Raw genomic sequence first — 18742 nt, forward strand, 5'->3', positions numbered from 1 at the left:
CAGGCAAAGACTGGATTCATTCGGACCGATGCACAGTAAAGGCTGTGACTCTTACAATTTTTTCACATTTTTCAGGGTAATTATCAGTTCTGGGCAATTTCATTTTAAGTATAAAACACCCATAATACTCTTTTTTTTTATGTTGTTGTAATTTGTTAACGTTCTATGATAACCGTTTTTAAAGTAGAATAACTAGAGAAAAAAAAAGCCTTTCTTGGAGGAATACTGTGGAAAAAACAGAAAAATGTACCGATGAGGAAAATGAAAAATTCAAGAAAATGCATAAAAAAAAATCAAATGCATGCAATTAACATTTTATGAAATATTTTTAGATGACAAAGTGGTTAAAGAACCTTCAAGACATTTTTTAGCAAATAATTGTATAATATGGAGTACAAAAATGTAACTACATTTGAAACAATTCCCTTCAAAGTCTTTTTTTTTTAAATGACTAAGTGATTGAAATTCCTTCAATTTTTTTCCTGAATATTTGTATAATATGGAGGACAGAATTGTGACTATATTTGCAACAAATCCTTTCAATTTGAATTTTAATATAGAGAATGAGCAAATCAATTAGTTTCAATTATGAAAAAGTGCAAACTAGATATTGCATTTTTCTTATTTAAAAAAAAAAACAACAAAAAAAAACACTCTTCCAGTTCTTTTAAGAGATGTTCAATCAACATACAATCATCCTTTTTTAAAGCACAGAAAAACAAAAGAGGTGGAAATACTAGCGTTTGTTCACATAATCATACTAAATCATACAGTACATTTCAAGCCAATTATCAAGCTCATTTCTCAATCACATTCAAACTCTCTAAATGTAAAGCAACATGCCTTCCCAGAAACATACACTGCATGTGTTTGCCCGGCTGGTATGCATTTTATTTCAATTGTTTTTCTGAAGGTAATACAGCAACAACAAATTTCACCAACAGTTCATTCATAAAATCCTCCAGGCTCTGTGCCCTCGCTGCTCCACAGCCAGACCGAACAAATCAACACTCTCTTCCTCTGCATAGGCCATTTCAGAGCTCAGAGGAGCTGAAGGAAATGAAATGATGCATTTGAGACGGCCGAGAACTCTGAACAGACGGGGTAGTAACCTGCGTGAGTGGATTTGTTGAGTTTGGTGGTGGAGCGCAGGTGTGTAAAGTGTGTGATGGTGGAGGGACAGGCGTTAGTTGGCTTTGGCACGCAGCTGCGCTCTCTTGCCCGTCACGGCCTGGAATCCGGTCTTGATGCTGGCGACGGAGCAGCGGGAGTGACACGTCTCACACTGCAGGAAATACAGACGCGTGTCCTTCTGCAAGATTGTGTCAGGAGACCGACACGTGTGGCACGTCACGTACTCCTCTGCAACACAAAAACATACTGCTTAGTGCAGGTTTGCTTTTCCACCATGTAATGCATATTAACAACTATGCAATATTAATAAAAACAGGATGCATACTGAAATTATGGCAATAAGCCTATAATTATGCTATAAGCAATATACTGTATATGCTTGATGGCATGTATATTAAATATATACAATATTTTATACTTAAGATGCACACATATATATTATTTTAGACATGCATTACATTTTTTAAGATATCTTGTTAAAAAGGTGTATATGTACATTTATGTAGATATGTATTATTTTATTATTTATTCAGTGAACCCCTTATGCCATTTCAATTTGAGTTTAAGAACATTATTTTTAACAATTCACAACTCAAATAAACACTCACTTATATATCTTCTTAAGACATTCTCTATCTGTTTCTGCTGGAATCTGCCTTTGATGACGAGCTGATTGTTTCCATCTATGGATCCGCTGAAAAGTCAAAACAGTGCATATCTAAACATATAATAAATAAAAATCACACCAATTTCTATATTCTTTCCAAATCACAAAGTTCCTGTTTCTAGCTGCAGAAAGAAGAATTCTGCTCATGTATGAGACTGATCTCCTTCCAAAACCAAAATCATCTGTAAATATCCAGGAGGCAAAATCGAGGGGTTTCCTTTCATGTGTCTTCTGAGATACATGCGGGTGAACACAATGATGTGCTGGAATGAGTGTGTGGAGCACTGAAAACAGTCTGCTTATCTTTTAATAATGCCTTCTGAAAGCATCACAGGGTCAGTCGCTCCCTCTAGAGCAGCAATGCCTTTCTCAACTGATTCAGGTTTCTCCCTGACATCCTGTGAAACGCCTCCAGCAAAACGTGCAAATGATGTGTTCTGGTGGAGGGTTTCAGTCGCAGAGACGCAGGAAAAATAAACCCAGAGCTTGCCAGACACTGAGACCATATTTCACAAGGTTAATGATCAACCGATGAAGGAAAACAACCATTGGTTGAGTGGTGCTCCCCATAAAACAAAATAATAGTTCACTTACAAATGACATATGGACAGAAGATCATTATAGGCTCTTTCCACAAACCGGGCACAAAAAAGGCCTCTTTTAAAAAAAATGAAGTATTTCTTCGTCAGCAAATAGTTAAGAGATGCTTAACCTATACTTATAAAATTTGAATTAATACAATTTCAAAACAAACATGGGTCATTCCAAAACATTAGTGCACGGATTTATTAATATTTACTACAATAAATTAAACATCAGTTCAACGCATCACATTTTAAGATGGCTGGAGGTAGACGAGGCAAAAAAAATAAAAATCTTTCAGGTGTTGAAAACTAGCTACTTATGTAGTGTTAATTGTTTGCTAGATAACAAGCATATCAAGTTTATCAAGCATATCTAACTGTTCTCAGAAAAATATCAAATAAACTCACCATGTGCCCAACTCAGCCAGCAAAAAAGCCAAAAGATGTTTTGGTTGTCGATGCAACCTGGGAAAAGAAAAAAATAAAGATTTAAGGTAAAGTGCCATAGAAAATAAAGTTCACGTGTGCAAATATACGATTGAATTATATGTTGGCAGAAATGAAATGCCCAACAACACAATACGAGTTCAGAATTGTTCAGAAATACAACAACTTTCCAGTTCTTTAGAGCAAATCAAACTCAAAGTCAACTCCAGAGTTTCATTACGGCTCTATAAAACAGCTGGACTATTTCAAGTTTAGACTTACAGTTTGCAGATGTCTGTGAAGTTTACGAATGAGGTCTTCTTTGTGCCGACCCTGACAACCTGAGGAGGCTTCATCACAAACTTTCTCTTCTCTCCAGCCACCATGTCTGGATTTTTTTCCCGCATGATGTTAAAGACTCTATTCAAAAGCTAAAAAAAGGTGATATTAATAATAATAACAAGAGCAGAGGCAAGCAGACATTATCTAAGGAACATAGTGGTACAAAGTAAAATTAAGACACTGCAATGATTCTTTAGTTTCAAGGGTATCAAACATATCGCAGTCAATCCATACATCAGAATCAGAAATATAAAATACCTTTTACAGAATTTTATTAAAGGAACAGTTTACCCAAAATGAAAATCTGTCGACCAAAACAATATAATGGATAAAGGAAGCAAGACGTCTAAATGATGGATTTGTTTCTTACAAACACACAGCTTTTCACTTCACAAGACTGTAACTGATGGACTGGAGTGCTGTGGATTACTTGTGGATTATTGCGATGATTTTATCAGCTTTTTGGACTGACGGCACCCATTCACTGCAGAGGATCCATTGGTGAGCAAGTGATGCAATGCTAAATTTCTCCAAATCTGTTCTGATGAAGACACAAACTCATCTACATCTTGGATGGCCTGAGGTGAGTAGATTTGCAGTGTATCCAAAACGTACTTGAACACGTATCCTATTACTTGATGTATGGTTGTCCTTACATAACATATCAAAATAGCAAAAAACTGCCATGCACATAAAAAAAAATAAAAATAAAAAAATAAAAAAAAAAAACTGAAACGCACACATAAGCTATTGTTTAAAATGAAGACATCGTGTATAAGTATTGTGACACATTCTGACTGTCAAACATTACATATCCAGTTTACGTGACAAACTACACCTGTGTGAACTTGACGAGAACTGATTTCACACATCTAATAAATATCATCTTGACACCAGCTGTAATAATTCCAAACGTGTCTCAGAAAAGAGAAGTTAACAGAGAAAAGCTGTTCTGCCAACAAATGCACCAGATGGCAGCAGTTTCTGGCCCTTTATCAAGTTATCACCTGAAACAAGCGCATATGTTCTGCGCCGCACGTTGAATAATAAATGTGCCCATTCACCTCATCATATGTGTAATCCCTCTCCGATCCTGCCCAGGCAGGGCCCGTCTGTGTGCTGAATGTGATGTCATCTGTGTTTTTACTGTCTTCATCTTCCACTCCTTTCACACAAACAGCACAGAATTAGACTGCCAACATTATAGTTATTTACAGAAAAACGCCCTACTAAAGCACTTACCGTCATCTTTGCTTTGACTGTCTGTGTCCTCTTGAAAATCTTTGACTTTTCTTGATTTCTTCTTCTTAGTGGGCAACATTAAGTCATCCTCCTCTTGTGTCTCTGATGGCTCCGTTTCGATCTTCAGCTCCTTTTGGAAATTTACAATTTATTTAGTACAAGACAATGCATGTCAACTGTCAAAAATATCAGTGCTGAACATATCAAATTTCAAATGCAAAGAGAGTGTAGGCTCAGACATCAATTTATTTTTCAAAGGAATCCAAGGCCACTGAAGGATAATACTTTCATGGTCAAAACATCGTTCAATGTGAAAAGCCATTACGGCCGTGAAAACAATCGAGAGTTTAACAACTATACATGTGCAAACAATCGACTGACCTTCATTCCTTCTTCAAGCTCGGCATCAAAAATCTTCTCTTTTTTGGACTTCTTTTTCTTTTTCTTCTGGTTGAAGAAGTTTAAGTCATCCAGGTCATCTGATGTTTCTGGAAAATCACCAAAATCAAATCAAATCAAACAAGCCACACTTTTTGGACTGTATTTCACATTTCAATAAACAGTCAGTGTGCAAAGAAAAGCTGGCCAATATATTGGATTTTTTTTTTTCTGTATTATTTCATTGTTGATTGAACATGTGAACAAGGCACTTTTAAATAGGGCTGTGCGATATAGGGAAAAAAAAGTATTGACATGCTGTCAATTTTGACTTTAATCAAGACTTTGGGACAATATTTCCCTGCTTTACATTTAAGAATGCCTTTTGGTGTTTATGCCTTTTGAAACATAGTTCAAAAGGAAACAGAGTACAGCTTAATCAAAAAGCTGTAACGTCTCTAGAACAGACAAAACAATACAATACAACAAGTAAACATCAAAACAACAAAAAACAAACCAGACGGAAAAGTCTCTCAAGTAACCGAAACTAGAACAAGTGAGAGAAAGGGCAATATAATAATAATAATAATAATATAACATGCAATTACAGTTGGAAAGATGCTAACTTTGTTTGCGAATGCCCAAAGTAACAATACAGTGTCATTTTAATAAACATTTAAACAAAGCCATTTCATAAGTTAATACACATCCAAACTGCAATTTTTAACATGCATATAACAACTTTAATGAGCCTAACATGTAAACATTATGATTTAAGAAGGCTACTTAATCCAGCAGAAACTTGAGCATAATCAGCATAGTTTAAACACCCGTAACAGACGCAACTACTTGCCTAGAAATCATAGATTGGCTGACGTTCTGTGCTTTTCGATATTTGCGTAAAGTTGAGAATCTCTGAACTTCTAGCTGCTCAGTCGCTCTCATAGCTCAACTCCCATAGGAATGAACTGGAAACACTCACACTGCTCCGCTCGCTCGACCCCAGTGGAGACGCACCGTAAGAAATCATGTGTTCTGTGGTTTAGAAAATGCGCATACTCACATCATGATTTCATGATTTTGATTAATTGCACAGCCTTAGTTTTTAATGTGTTTTTTAACATGGCAATTACATTAAGCCAGTTGTACACTGGAAAATATTCAGAGAATTCACTTTTTCTGCAAAATTCTGTGTGAATTGTTTCAAAAACACAGATTTGAAGAATTATTGTGTCATTTTATATGCAAATGTTGCTGTTTATTACTATGCATTGTTATCCTGACACAAAAAAAGGATTAAATGTTCCGTTTTCATTTTGTTAAAAACATCTCTTCATTATGTGCAAAAAAGTTCCCTTTTAGGGTAATTTGTTATTTTGATTTAGAACTTCTGTTTTGGCCACTTAAAACTGCTTTTTAAGCATTTGTTCAAGATCAAATATACATTCGAGTTATTTTGAAAATGTTATAGTATATGAATTATAAAAATCTAAACGGCTGGTATGAATGAATGAATGAATGAGGCATTTATATAGTGCTTTATTGTGTATTGCTGTACACCCAAAGCGCTTTACAATCATATGAGGGGGTCTCTCCTCAAGCACCACCAGTGTGCAGCATCCAGGTAGGATAAAATGGGGAAAATTGGGCATTCACTAGCCAGGCAGGTGGAAAAGCCCATAATAATCTGGCTTTGTGTTCTCTACTCAATATTACTACAGCTATTTAACTATGCAATCAAAAAGTGACAACATTAAAGCAGAATACAACTGTGATGTGTTTTACCTTTCTTCCTCCCCTCATCTTCATCAAGATCAAACTCTTTCTCATCGGCCCCGTCAGCCTCTGTCTCTTTCATTTCCAACTGTTGGCCTTCATCTCCCTCTCCACCATCTTCCTCCAGCATAAAAGGCTTCTTCTTTTTCTTCTTCTTCTTGGTCATAGTGGGATCAAATATCATCTGGAGGGACCATAGCATGCGTTTAATAATGAGATTTAAAAAAGTTAAAATTAAGCATCAAAGCAATCATCTAATCCTAATAATCTAACCTAATAATCATATTAAAGCTCTCTAAGATAATGCCAACCATGATTAGTTTCAAAAACACAAAATGCTAAGGCTTTTGAACCTAATTTTGGTTTGCACAACAAGAATAGATCAATGTGGAGTAGACGAAACCAAGATTTCATTTGCGACATCTCTTACATTAATCATAAAACAGTTCAAATGTTATCTAAGAAGAATCATATAATGTGGAAGCTTCTTTAGACAGGTATGTCATGGTAATACCATAGTACGTTTACATATACCATGGTTTTGAAGTGTATGTACTATGGTATTTATATAGTACCCCAAGAATATCATGGTACTTTACTACTTCGGGGCACTTTTTGTATGTGATACTGCTTTATTAAATAATCACCATATTCACATACCATAGTACATTTACATGATTCTTCAAGAACACCATGGTAATGCCATGGTGTGTCGAAAAAACATAGTAAAGTAGTAGAAAATGTCCAAAGAAACCATAGTAGTACCATAAAACCTGTATTACCAATGTACTTCTGCAAAAACAGAAAAAAAAACAAAAAACATGGCAGCATCACAGAAAATGCCGTAAAATATGGTCATATCATGGTACCAGTACAAAAAAAAAGTAGTATCATGGTGCTCGTCCAAATAAACATGTCTTTGCAACGTCCAAACAATCATGGTAACGTTATTACCATGGTAAATGTTCAAAGAACATGGTATCATGTGTAAATTTCCATGGAAGTACCAATTACGTTTTGTCAATTTACTGTCTAACTAGCTGACAAATGACCAAAAGATCTGGAAAAGACGAGCTGTGCACACGTTTCTTCACAGCCTTTACTGGTAGGCCCAACTGTCCTTCTCTTTTGACTGCCTAAATAAATTCATATTAACAAATAATCTTCCTAAACAACGATTGTTTACTAACCTCGTCTCCTGACATGGTTTCGACTTGTTGTGAAAACGCAGGAAGCAAAAATAAACGTTATTATAGGCTATTCTTAACGAACACCCTTCCTCGATATGCGCGTTGCCTGCGACAGGTCGGGCGGAGCTCCGTACGCATGCGCGTTAGAAGGCGCGTTGCATGATGGTTGTTGTAGTTCTGTCTGCAAAACTACGTAGGGCAGACTAGGGACATTTTTGTTTCAACGTTTGTTACTCAGTGACTCTCGAACTAGAATATTATTAGCACATTTAACTAATACAATTGTGGCACAAAAATGGATCTCAGCAGCCATGTATGATAGGGATTACAGAATTCTTTGGTCCCTCCATATCATGTTTGATCAGATTATTGGAGCTCATAAACCAAAACCCTACTGAGCTGGCAGAATCTTGAGGGCGTTTGCATGAACAAAAAAGATAGATTCTTATGTGATACAATACATCTTTGGAAATAATGTCCAAATTGTTTTCTAAATTCATTGCTTGAAGACATCATGCCTCTGGAGTATTTTACTTACCCTCACTTTCGCTATAATATTCTCAAACCCTTCCTCCAGAGACAAACCAGACCCGGTGCTTTATTCTTTAGTGTTCATAATGGCTTGCAAACCATTTTATTCCTGTAATCTGTTTAAAATTGCAGTGGAATTTCTGGCTCCCAGACAGCTAAAACCCTTTCCTGCTTCCTCCTTATGGTCTGCTTCTTCTTAACAGTGTTATTTGCAGTATGTTACAATGTTACTCCTTCGAATCATAGTGCAAATAAATGTGAACTTTTAACTTTTTCAGTTGTAAGATCAAATACAGCCCCAGGGGTAAATGGTCAGTTTGATGTATTTTCTTGCCAAAATAGGTCTATAAATAGCAACAAAATCCACCACGGTACTTTCCTAAACACCTGTTTGAAGTGAAACGTTTCCTGATCCGTGAGATCATCATGTGCAACGAGAGGTTTGCATTTACAACATTTAGGTTGATTTTTAAATTGCTGCAGATTTTTGTTCTTAATATCACTCATTTTATGTATAGATTTACTGTTACTGCAAGTGTGTGTGTGTGTACTTGTTTATGCTACATTGTGGAGACCAAATGTCCCCACAAGCAGGGTTTAAATTGGGCCGGGGCCGTCCAGACTCCAGGGCTCGACATTAACGCTTCATTAACGTAACCAAAAATAACTATGTAAACACCAAAACGCAAGTATTATTTTGATTTTATTACATTTAGAGTAAGTGGCGAATAGTGGACATAGCTACTGTATATAATGCATCTATTGACAGTATAAGGTTGCGCTGCTGAGGCGAGGCTCACGCAGTCTCTCCAGGAGAAATCAAAACGCGCAACACTAAGAAACTCGGCATTCTGACGTAAAAATTCAAAATGGAAAGTTTTATATTTAAAATACAGTTAGTTAGGCAACATCACACAACGTTTTCACCATTGTATAATATAAAAATACAATAATATTAGGTCACTTACATTTTAGGAGGAACACAGCGCACCTCACAGCAACCAGCCGATTCATTGCTGAATGATTCCGTGTTTTGAACGAATCGGTTGAGTCAAAGTTTCATTAGCCCATGCATCCCACAAGGATATAGTAAAACTTTGTGGGAACTGGCCTGCAGTCCCCACGAGGGAAAAAACATGATTAGAAAAAGTAAATGATGTTTATCTGAAAGTGTAACAATGCAAACAGGTTTTCTGCAAGGGGTAGGTTTAGGGTTAGGGGATAGAAAATATAGTTTGGTCAGTATAAAAGTAATAGAAGTCTATGGAAAGTCCCCACAATTCACAGAAACAAACGTATGTGTGTGAGTGTGTGGCCCTCTATGAAGGTAAAAAAAAATGCCCTTGTATAAAATATAAAAAACACGCAGATTTATATGTCACAGCTGATAGAAAACTGATGAGAATATTGCTTCAGAATTTAGGGGATAGAAAATATAGTTTGGTCAGTATAAAAGTAATAGAAGTCTATGGAAAGTCCCCACAATTCACAGAAACAAACGTGTGTGTGTGTAAGCAGTGATTTCTAGCGGTATAAAGCCTTGCATATAGGCTTTAGTAAAGAGCATTGTTAAAATAACAATAACAACAAAACCTAGTTCAAAACATTTTCTTGAATTAAAATGCTTTTAACCCAAAAGTCCTTGTTTAATGTTTGGTTTCAGTTGTGCAGTTTTAAGGCTTTCAGGTTTGTATCAAGAGTCTCCCTATGTCTATGTAATATATCACAGACAGTATACTGTATATGCTACTGGAGCCCAGCAGTGGATCAGGAGCGTTTTCAGGGTATATCATTTACCTAAGGGGTGGAACACTGCTAATGTATGCATTCTTCATACTACATTTGCTCCGAGCAGCTCGATTTTCAGTAAAAGAGCTGTTGCACTCTTAACACAAGCTGTGAAGTGACAGAAAAGATATTCATGTGTAAATCTGCTTAGGAAATAAGTAGTTTATGCTTTTTTGAGCATGGGAGGGAAGACCATGGGAAAATCCAATATGTGCAGAAGGTAAAAAAAATGTCTTATTCCTTCTCTTTCTTTCTTTCTCTCGCTCTCTCTGTCTTGATTTTAGTTATTTTCATAGCTTATCATCAAGGTTACATGAGGACCTCATTCGAACGTATATCTCGGTTATACATTCAGCTAATCGCTTCACAAATTTGACATTATTGCTTTTGAGGGTTGTAAAATTACCAAAGCATTTTTAATGTAATAAATCTCTTTGTTACTTTAGTTCTCGCAGAGCCTAGGCCTTGTTTTCAGACTGCAAAAAAACCATATACACATTACCAATCAAAACACTGAAGCTATGCCAAGATGTCTTATTTTCACTATTGGCCCATTTCAAGTTTATATGTACAGCATTAGCACCAGTGAAGCTGAAAATATACACGGTGTCATAGTCTTCAGAGAATAGAGTGAAGTCTGCAAAACTTTAAATCAGGTAGACAGATTTGACAGATAATGAACAGTGCTGCTGTTTGGAGTCTGTGGGCACTTATTCACATGCCGGGTAGTTTCCACTGATCTCAGAGACATATTGTTCTGTGATTTCTGAAACTGGATCGCAATAAGGCTTTGAAACTAAATGTAAGATGTTGAAATCAAAGGTTTCTCTATTACCAAACTATATAATAGCTTCAACTACATGCTGAAAAGGGAAACATGTAGAATCACTCATCACAATTTATTTGGTCTCAATTCCTACCATTATATGTTGAAAATATACTATGTCTTTTCTATGATGTGGACATTTCTGTTTCATATACTTCATTTTCACAAATGAATATTTATCTCTTATTTGATCGTACATTATCTAAAAATAAAACAATTAAAGTATTTTTATAAAATCTCATGTTTCAAAACCAGGACCCAAGTGTATCATATACACAAGTGTTTTCATATTCTCACTGAAATATTAGAATTGTGTTTGTGATTCATTATTTGATACACTTTGACCCTGATTTCACAGTAGTAAGTAAAACTGAAATATACATATTTTACGTTTGAATATTATATCTAGTTTTATATTAGATCATGTGATCAAAATCATGTCCAAAGCACATTTTCTGAATATAGAAATATTAAAATATTAAAAAGTTTATTTAAAAAACTCTCTCTGAAAAGCAACAATACAGTATGTTTTTTTTTAAGTCTTTTTACTGTGAAAACATATTTCATATGTCCAAAATTAATTCAGTTCAATTATATTTGTGATCATATTTGTGATGATTTTGTTGCATTTGTGATAATCTTGAGATTGAATATCCATTTTAAGTGTTACAGAGAACAAGATATAGGAAAAGATCATAAATGCTGCAAATCATTTAAAATATGCAAGATCCTGTGCTGAAAATTTGTTCATGTTAAATCACTGCATGTTTAACCAGACTAACAGTTTGTAACAGACTTGAATTGTAACCATGTGATCCAAACTACTGCTCTTGGGAGGAAGAGAGCGATAGTTTTATAATGCCATATATTATATAACTTTACTCTTTAGCAACTAAATCAAACCGACTATGCAACCAGTTTATCACCTTGGCAATCGGTTCAAAGCTGTTGGCTGTTGGTCTCAAAAAATAAAATGACATTTAAAAAAGCAAAATCACTTGATACCCAGTGATTAACATGCATTTCCATTGTAGAGAAAAAATTGTTTGATATGTTTATAATAATATAATATCGAAACATCTTTAAAACAACATTAATTTACTTGAGAGGCAAGATTAAGACTTGTTTTCAGATATTAGCATTTTTTAATAAACCATTAGAAAATTGTTTTTCTTGTTTTAAGCATTAATAGGTTTGGTATCACTGAGAGTATTAAAGTTTTTATTAATAATTAGAATGTTCTATTTTTATATTTTAGTTTGTTCTGGTAATTTTGTGTTTTTGTCATTTTTGTTCATATTGTTTATATACGTAGTTTGCATTCATTTTATTTCAGTTTTAGCTTTGGTTATTTTAGTACATCAAGATAAACTAAATTAAAATGTCGTTTTTTATATAAGTTTGTTTATTTCAAGTAACAAAAACTGTTCAGTTTAGTAAATATAATAACTATGATAATAAAATAAATATACAGTCAAGATACAGTATATTCTCTTACATTTTAAAACAAGACAAAAATTGCAATAATAGTTTTTTTCTTCTTCAGTAAATGTAATTATCAAAGATACAGGTTTTTCGACGTCCACTATGCTCTAAGATCTGTCTTACAATTTAAAGAAGCCAAAACATGATCATGGTAATTTGTATGAGATGATGAAAACATTCAACTTCCATGGTTTTTCTCTTATTAGGTTCTGCTTTGGTTTAGGCATATTTGCTCCATCCCATATGAATGCTCATGAGGGAGCGTTAAAGGTGGAGCAGCCCAGAAGACAAAGCTGGTGTTAATGACAGAAACACATACTTTCATAACCTGTCCAGACCCTGTCAAGACAGCCTTTATAGCATCTCTTCATCCTGGACAATTCAAAGGTTTCCCAAATCTCTCGAGAGCAATGTTCGGCACTCACTCGGTTGGCTTTTCCACTTCCATGGCTTTGATTTCACAATTGTTGTCCAAGTCTCGGGCAGCATCCAGATGAGCAAACGATGGATGTAATTACCTAATGTACTTGCATACTTTGGGGCTGAATATGTGAATGAAATGTCACCACATTGAGCCAGCCAAAAAACAAGAAAAATCTACTTTTTTTCTATAAGGCATTTTTATAGATTTTTTTGTCACTTTAAAGTAAACATAAAATAGCATTCGCAACCCTTTTGTGTCCGTAATGTGACGTTGTTCAGGAAAACACGATGTTCCAAAATAAAACGTACACTCATAATACACCCCATAATACACCCCATCTATTGGGGCGGTACCCTAATGTACTAAAGTTAAAAGGTACATCTTTTTACCTTATTTAACCTTAAATGTTACATATTAGTACCTTAGCAGGTTTGGGGAAAGTTACTTTTATAAGTAATGTGTTACAATATACTCCCTAAAAAAGTAACTAATTGTATTACTTAGTTACTTTTTGTAGAAAGTAATGCATTACGTTACTGTTGCATTACTTTTTCTCATCTGGAAACTTGCTTGTTTGTTTTTAATACAAAAAACTAATATTTTTGACAAATATAAATGCCTTTCACACCAAAAGTGAAATGAATAAGCCTCAAATAAACCTTTCAGCTGTGCTGCCATTCTGGATTTCACGAAGAATAGGATGCAAGAGGAGAAAGTTCAACACTCTTTAGCAATTAAAGAAAGAAAGACAAATGTTATGTTTATCTAAAGTCATTTTTACTTATTAGAATGGTTTAATTGGATCATGGAAAGTCAGCAGCAAAGACATTGGTAAATAAAATGGGATTAGCCTAAATACATCAAATATAAATACAATACAATAATTGTTGTGCTATTAACATTTAATTATTGCAGGTTTGCATCATATTCTAAATTTGCATTTCACTGTTTTTATTTATTGTATTTGAAGAATACCGAATCTGTTTTTGTCCAAATGAGATCAGTAAATGCATGTTCACATTTAGTCTAGAACTACAGTTTACACAGCGCTCACAATGCCTCTGCACTTACTCCCGATTTCTCTCAACATGAGGACAGGAGAGCTGTCAATAATTGGGAAAACAAAGTAACAGGAGTTAGGTATTTGAGAAAGTAACTCGGGTATTTTCTTATGAATTAAAAAGCAATGCGTTACGTTACTAGTCACTTGAAAAAGTAATCTGATTACGTAACTCTTGTTACTTAGTACTTTAAAAGTACATATTATTACCTTTTGAAATAGTACCACCCTAGTAAATGTTTGGTATGTTTGCAGGGCTGTGCATTTTATAGAAAATCTTGTAAAAATTTATATTTTACATTCCACCCCATTTATTGAGATGTAGAAAGCAGTATTGTATCTGTGGTTGGGCTTTTCTATTGCTGCCTAAAGCACATGGAATCAGCTCATTTCTGTGTTTATTATCGCACACCATCAGTTCACATTGAATCTATTTGTAACATCTGGGCCCTTCCTTTGGAAGAATCTTTGGAAAACAATGTTTACCAGTACATGATTTTGTTATGAGCATTTGCTTCAAAGGTCAGAAGGTTGGAAGTCTAAGAAGTGAGAAGTCGTCTAAAGAGAAAACAGGTTTCCTAATGGGCAAATGTGATTTTAAAGGGGTCATATGATGTGATTTCAAGTTTTCCTTTCTCTTTGGAGTGTTACAAGCTGATTGTGCATAGATAAGATCCCTGAAGTTGCAAAGACTAAAGTCTCAAAACCAAAGAGATATTCTTTATCAAAGTTAAGACTCTGCCACGCCCCCCTAAAACGGCTCGTTCTAACAGAGCGCGAAAGAGAGCGCGAGAGAGAATGTGAGAGAGAGAGAGCGCGAAAGAGCGCGAGAGAGAGCGTGAGAGAGAGAGAGAGCGAGAGAGAGCGCGAGAGAGAGAGAGAGAGAGAGAGAGAGAGAGAGAGAGGGGCACATCACAAACACATACCAGCTTCATCACTGTGTCTGTCACGCGCCTCTGTTCCCCTTTCGGGCTCTGTCTTTACATTTATTTTGAAAGATGAAGCTCGCGATTATGGTAAGGGGCATTACATTTCCGACGAGTAGAGGCGGGGCATAGAGGACCTGCAATAATGTACAGTATTTGAAAAATAATGTGTTTTTTGAACATTAAAGCATGTCAACATATTCTGTTACACCAAATACACAAAATAATGATCTTTAAAAAAGCATCATATGACCCCTTTAAATTCAATGGACAAACTTCAGGGCTCAGAACAATAATTATAGCGTCATCTGCTGGTCAAAATGTTCCTCCCCACTTTAAAAATTCCACACTTCATTTAGACTCTTGATATTGTGCAATTGTACTGAAATTGTTGTTGAAGGTGTAATGAAATGCCTTAAGCGTAACATTGTTCTTAAAACTAGAAGACAGATCAAAAAGCATGCATGCAACAAATCCATATCAAATAAACATCCAAATGCATGTGCTTTTGGATCTTGTAACAATCATACCTGCCCTGAGAGGGAAACAAAGCAAATTCTTCTTGTTTTCTGTGTGTAATTATTGATTATGTCATGTGCCTGCATTGGATCTGATGACATTTGAGTCACAAATTAAAAACAGGCTCTCGTGCATGGGTGAATATTGTTCACATTCCTACCTTTTTATTCAAAAAATCAAAATAACTCTCAGGGTTTTCCCTCGCAAACACGCACAATGTCCCTAAAAAGTATTGGACACTTCATGTCTGAATGTCACAAAATATCAAAGCAAGTGGCATCTGTGGTTTTCTGAGCCTTTTTGTGCAACTGGTGTTTTGGTGATTTATAGTAAGGTAGACCTTCACATTAAATATGAACATGTTCCATTAACGTTTGACAGCCGGACTGTGACAAATGCTTTAATTTGAACTGTATATCTACTGTTTATTTGTTTTTGTTCAGAAAAAAATGTTTCTGACATTCATTCATAAGTGTGAAGTAAGTGCCCAAATATGTTTTCGGGCCACTATACACACACTTGCTCTCTCTTCATACGCATATACTTATCCTTCACCACTTTTTTTTTTTTATGTCGGTCTCTCTCCCTCTGTCCAGTCTGGGCGTGTGGATCCGCCCCTGCTTAATTTTATCATTTCGCCCCTTTCTGAATTTCCCGACTACAAAAGTCTGTCTGACATTTCTCTCTCAGTCTCAGCAGGGGAGCGGGGAATATCTCAAGCCAGCTACACAAAGGGAAAACAGGGCACCCCATTACTCACCAGGACAGGTCAGTTTGTAAATTCCCAACACCGACTCCTGAAGATTACCATGGGTAGTTTCGCTTTTGAATGCACCCTGAAAGAGGATATAAAGAAAAGACGAGATTGTCAGAAACAGGAGGTTGAACATGGTGAGACATGATGAATTGTGATCAAGTGCTACTAGAAATACAGTAAACCGGAACTGTAGCTCTGCTTGTGAACTTTTAAGTGTTTTGTGGGTATTAATATAGAACTTACTGCACTGGAATATAACAGTCCTTCTTGTTTTCTTGGCACATGCTATTTGGCCTATACTACAAAAAAATGACTCTGTTCCCGGCTGGAGAAGTGGTTTTGCGCAAAATCTATAGGTTATAATTTTAACTACCATTAAAGTGCTCTGATAGATGTTTTTTGTATGTTGTAACATAAAGGAATATTTTACGCTTCCGTTTGTTTTACGTCTAATTTCTGCGCATGTACACAACGTTTTGAGCTTCAGTTTGGTACAATTTGACCTTTCAAAGATAATTCATAAAGGCTAGTTTTGTCTAATTTTTTTTTCTCTCTGTTTGTTTGTTTATGGGTTTGAAATAGCACAAGCCTTTAAAGATTGAACATCCAGTTTTGTGTATGGCTAATTCTGTTTGTGTACGTATGTGATTATTACTAAATCTGCAGCTTTATGTTTTTGATGTTTGTGTTTGAAACTATTGTCTCGTGCAGGGTGAAGTCTTAATATGAATCCGTCATTGTTGCTGTGCTGTGTGCTGCTCTGTTTAGCCTGCTGTGTTACGGTACATACACACATGATTATGGAGGAACAATACAGCTCCAACCAAACAACCATCAGCTTACACGCAAATAACCAAACAGATGCACTTTCTGTGCTCATAGTCGGTAAGGCTTCTTTCTCTTACAGAGAAACTGTTCGAAACAAATCATCATCATTCTTAATCAAGAACTGTAAAAATGGTCAACAGAAACTTCTAGCTAAGTGCCAAGTTGTTTTTTTAATCGCATCAGTATGAATGTATCATTCTCTATTTTACACTTCTTTATGTTACTAATTTAGAAACATTCAACTTAAATGATGTATGTTCTAATGTATTTGTTTTCCGCTATCGAAGGGCTTTCAAAAACACCTAAGAAGAACAAGAAAACGGAAAAGAAACCAAAAAAGGTTTGTAAAGTTATATATTCATTTATGGTTACCACTTTAATACAATTGTCCACACAAATAGAATCATGAGAAGCTGCAAAATCACACAAAAACAACAACAAAAAATTCTGTTAGGGTGTTTAATTTAGTTTATGGTGATTTAAAATATTTTTAAAAATAATATGCTGCTAAGTACAAACTGTTCACATATTTATTCAGTCTACCGCCTTGTATCAGTCTTAAAATATCTGAATTTCAGGATGATAAAATTCAGTATTTATTTATTGATCTGTACGTCTATTTAGGGAAATATAGATATATGTTTATTAAAATTGAAATAGCTGTCTTGGATTTAGTATAGCATTCTGTGGCGGAAATTACTTTTTAAATATTTTTGGAGGTTATGTAGACCACTCCTTTGTTTTGCTAAGGCTAATTTCATAGCTAGCATTTTACACAATTAAACAACATTTCTCCACTTTTAAAACACGACAAAATTGCTCGGAAATTACGTGATATTTACCAGGATCTTGTTTTCTTCGCACATCACGCGTCAGGCTCTTCTCTGGCACCTTTGTCTCCTTGGAAACCAAGTAGCTAACGGTTGATAACAAAAGTTTATTTACAGACACATTAGTTGGACGTGCTGAAAACGATGCCTTAACTAGGGTACGGTGGTAATTTGTGCTCAAATGTAAAGCATTTTCGCTCCGTGTTAATCATTGGCTCATGTTTACTTTGTTACTTTCAATAACAAATATAAAATAACCTTCATTTGGTATGTGTTTCAGAAATTCAGCAACCATGTGAAGAGACCTCCGCCGCCGCCGAACTGCGTGCCGCTCTGGAGCAGCTGCAAGACGACCAACGCGGTGTGCTGCGACCAGTGCGCCTTCTGCCACTGCCGCCTGTTCAAGACCGTCTGCTACTGCCGCATGGGTAACCTGAAATGCTGAACACCCCCTGCCCTGAAAGGAGGAGGATGGGACTGTCCCGATCCCAAAGGCTTGTTTATAAAACCCTGTGGGATTAGGACAACCGAACATCAGTGCACTCCATCATATAATCGGAGATTTTCTGGCCAGATATTATACCTACTGCTCGTCACAAACGCTCGGGAATAAGGAGAAGAGCCACCTGGGTGATTACCGAAGTACTTTATATTTTAATTCAATGTATATGTATTTTTAAAATGTTCGCGTTAATGAAGAGTAAGCATTTTATGGAAAAATGTTAAAGCATCCGGTTCTGACCTGCAACCTGTTTGAGCTGCTGTAAACAAAAAAGGGATCCACCAGAAAAGGGGAAATCACCATGACAACCACAGTTGCCGCCAAATAGTTGTTGGTGTTTACTACAGTAAAACCGCCAACGCTCTCGACAATAAATAAAAGAAAACAAAAAAAAAACATATAACTAAATAAAACGACAGATTCAGAGAGCTTATTTAATACGAGTATTTTACAGAAAGAAAAAAAAAACGTTTTGGCGAACCTATGTCTGTATAATTTGGTGAAGACTTTGGTTGTAATGGTAATTG

General features: G+C 35.6%; 2 protein-coding genes across 5 annotated transcripts; one reads left to right on the plus strand and one right to left on the minus strand.

The window, feature by feature from the left end:
* Nucleotides 1–869: 869 nt before the first annotated feature.
* On the minus strand, nt 870–17768 carry LOC107666094 (eukaryotic translation initiation factor 2 subunit 2-like). Of its 2 annotated transcripts, XM_016457224.1 has the most exons (10): nt 17726–17768; nt 16059–16134; nt 6559–6733; nt 4777–4883; nt 4396–4525; nt 4218–4318; nt 3094–3242; nt 2794–2850; nt 1743–1828; nt 870–1362 (listed from the first exon to the last, which is right to left on the minus strand). In XM_016457224.1, exons 3-10 carry the CDS (start codon nt 6731–6733, stop codon nt 1187–1189), a joined length of 981 nt encoding a protein of 326 aa, XP_016312710.1. In that variant the 5' UTR covers nt 16059–16134; nt 17726–17768; the 3' UTR covers nt 870–1186. The 2 variants fall into 2 exon arrangements, with proteins under 2 accessions (XP_016312710.1, XP_016312709.1); XM_016457223.1 differs by lacking the exons at nt 16059–16134; nt 17726–17768 and adding an exon at nt 7740–7905.
* On the plus strand, nt 15973–18411 carry LOC107666097 (agouti-signaling protein-like). Of its 3 annotated transcripts, none has more exons than XM_016457236.1 (4): nt 15973–16066; nt 16767–16940; nt 17171–17223; nt 17994–18411. In XM_016457236.1, exons 2-4 carry the CDS (start codon nt 16781–16783, stop codon nt 18156–18158), a joined length of 378 nt encoding a protein of 125 aa, XP_016312722.1. In that variant the 5' UTR covers nt 15973–16066; nt 16767–16780; the 3' UTR covers nt 18159–18411. The 3 variants fall into 3 exon arrangements, with proteins under 3 accessions (XP_016312722.1, XP_016312721.1, XP_016312723.1); XM_016457235.1 differs by having other exon boundaries at nt 16061–16189; nt 16824–16940; XM_016457237.1 differs by lacking the exon at nt 15973–16066 and adding an exon at nt 16116–16189.
* Nucleotides 18412–18742: the final 331 nt, after the last annotated feature.

Source organism: Sinocyclocheilus anshuiensis, unplaced genomic scaffold (assembly GCF_001515605.1).
Source record: "Sinocyclocheilus anshuiensis isolate Anshui unplaced genomic scaffold, SAMN03320099.WGS_v1.1 scaffold447, whole genome shotgun sequence".
NCBI classification, from domain to species: domain Eukaryota; kingdom Metazoa; phylum Chordata; class Actinopteri; order Cypriniformes; family Cyprinidae; genus Sinocyclocheilus; species Sinocyclocheilus anshuiensis.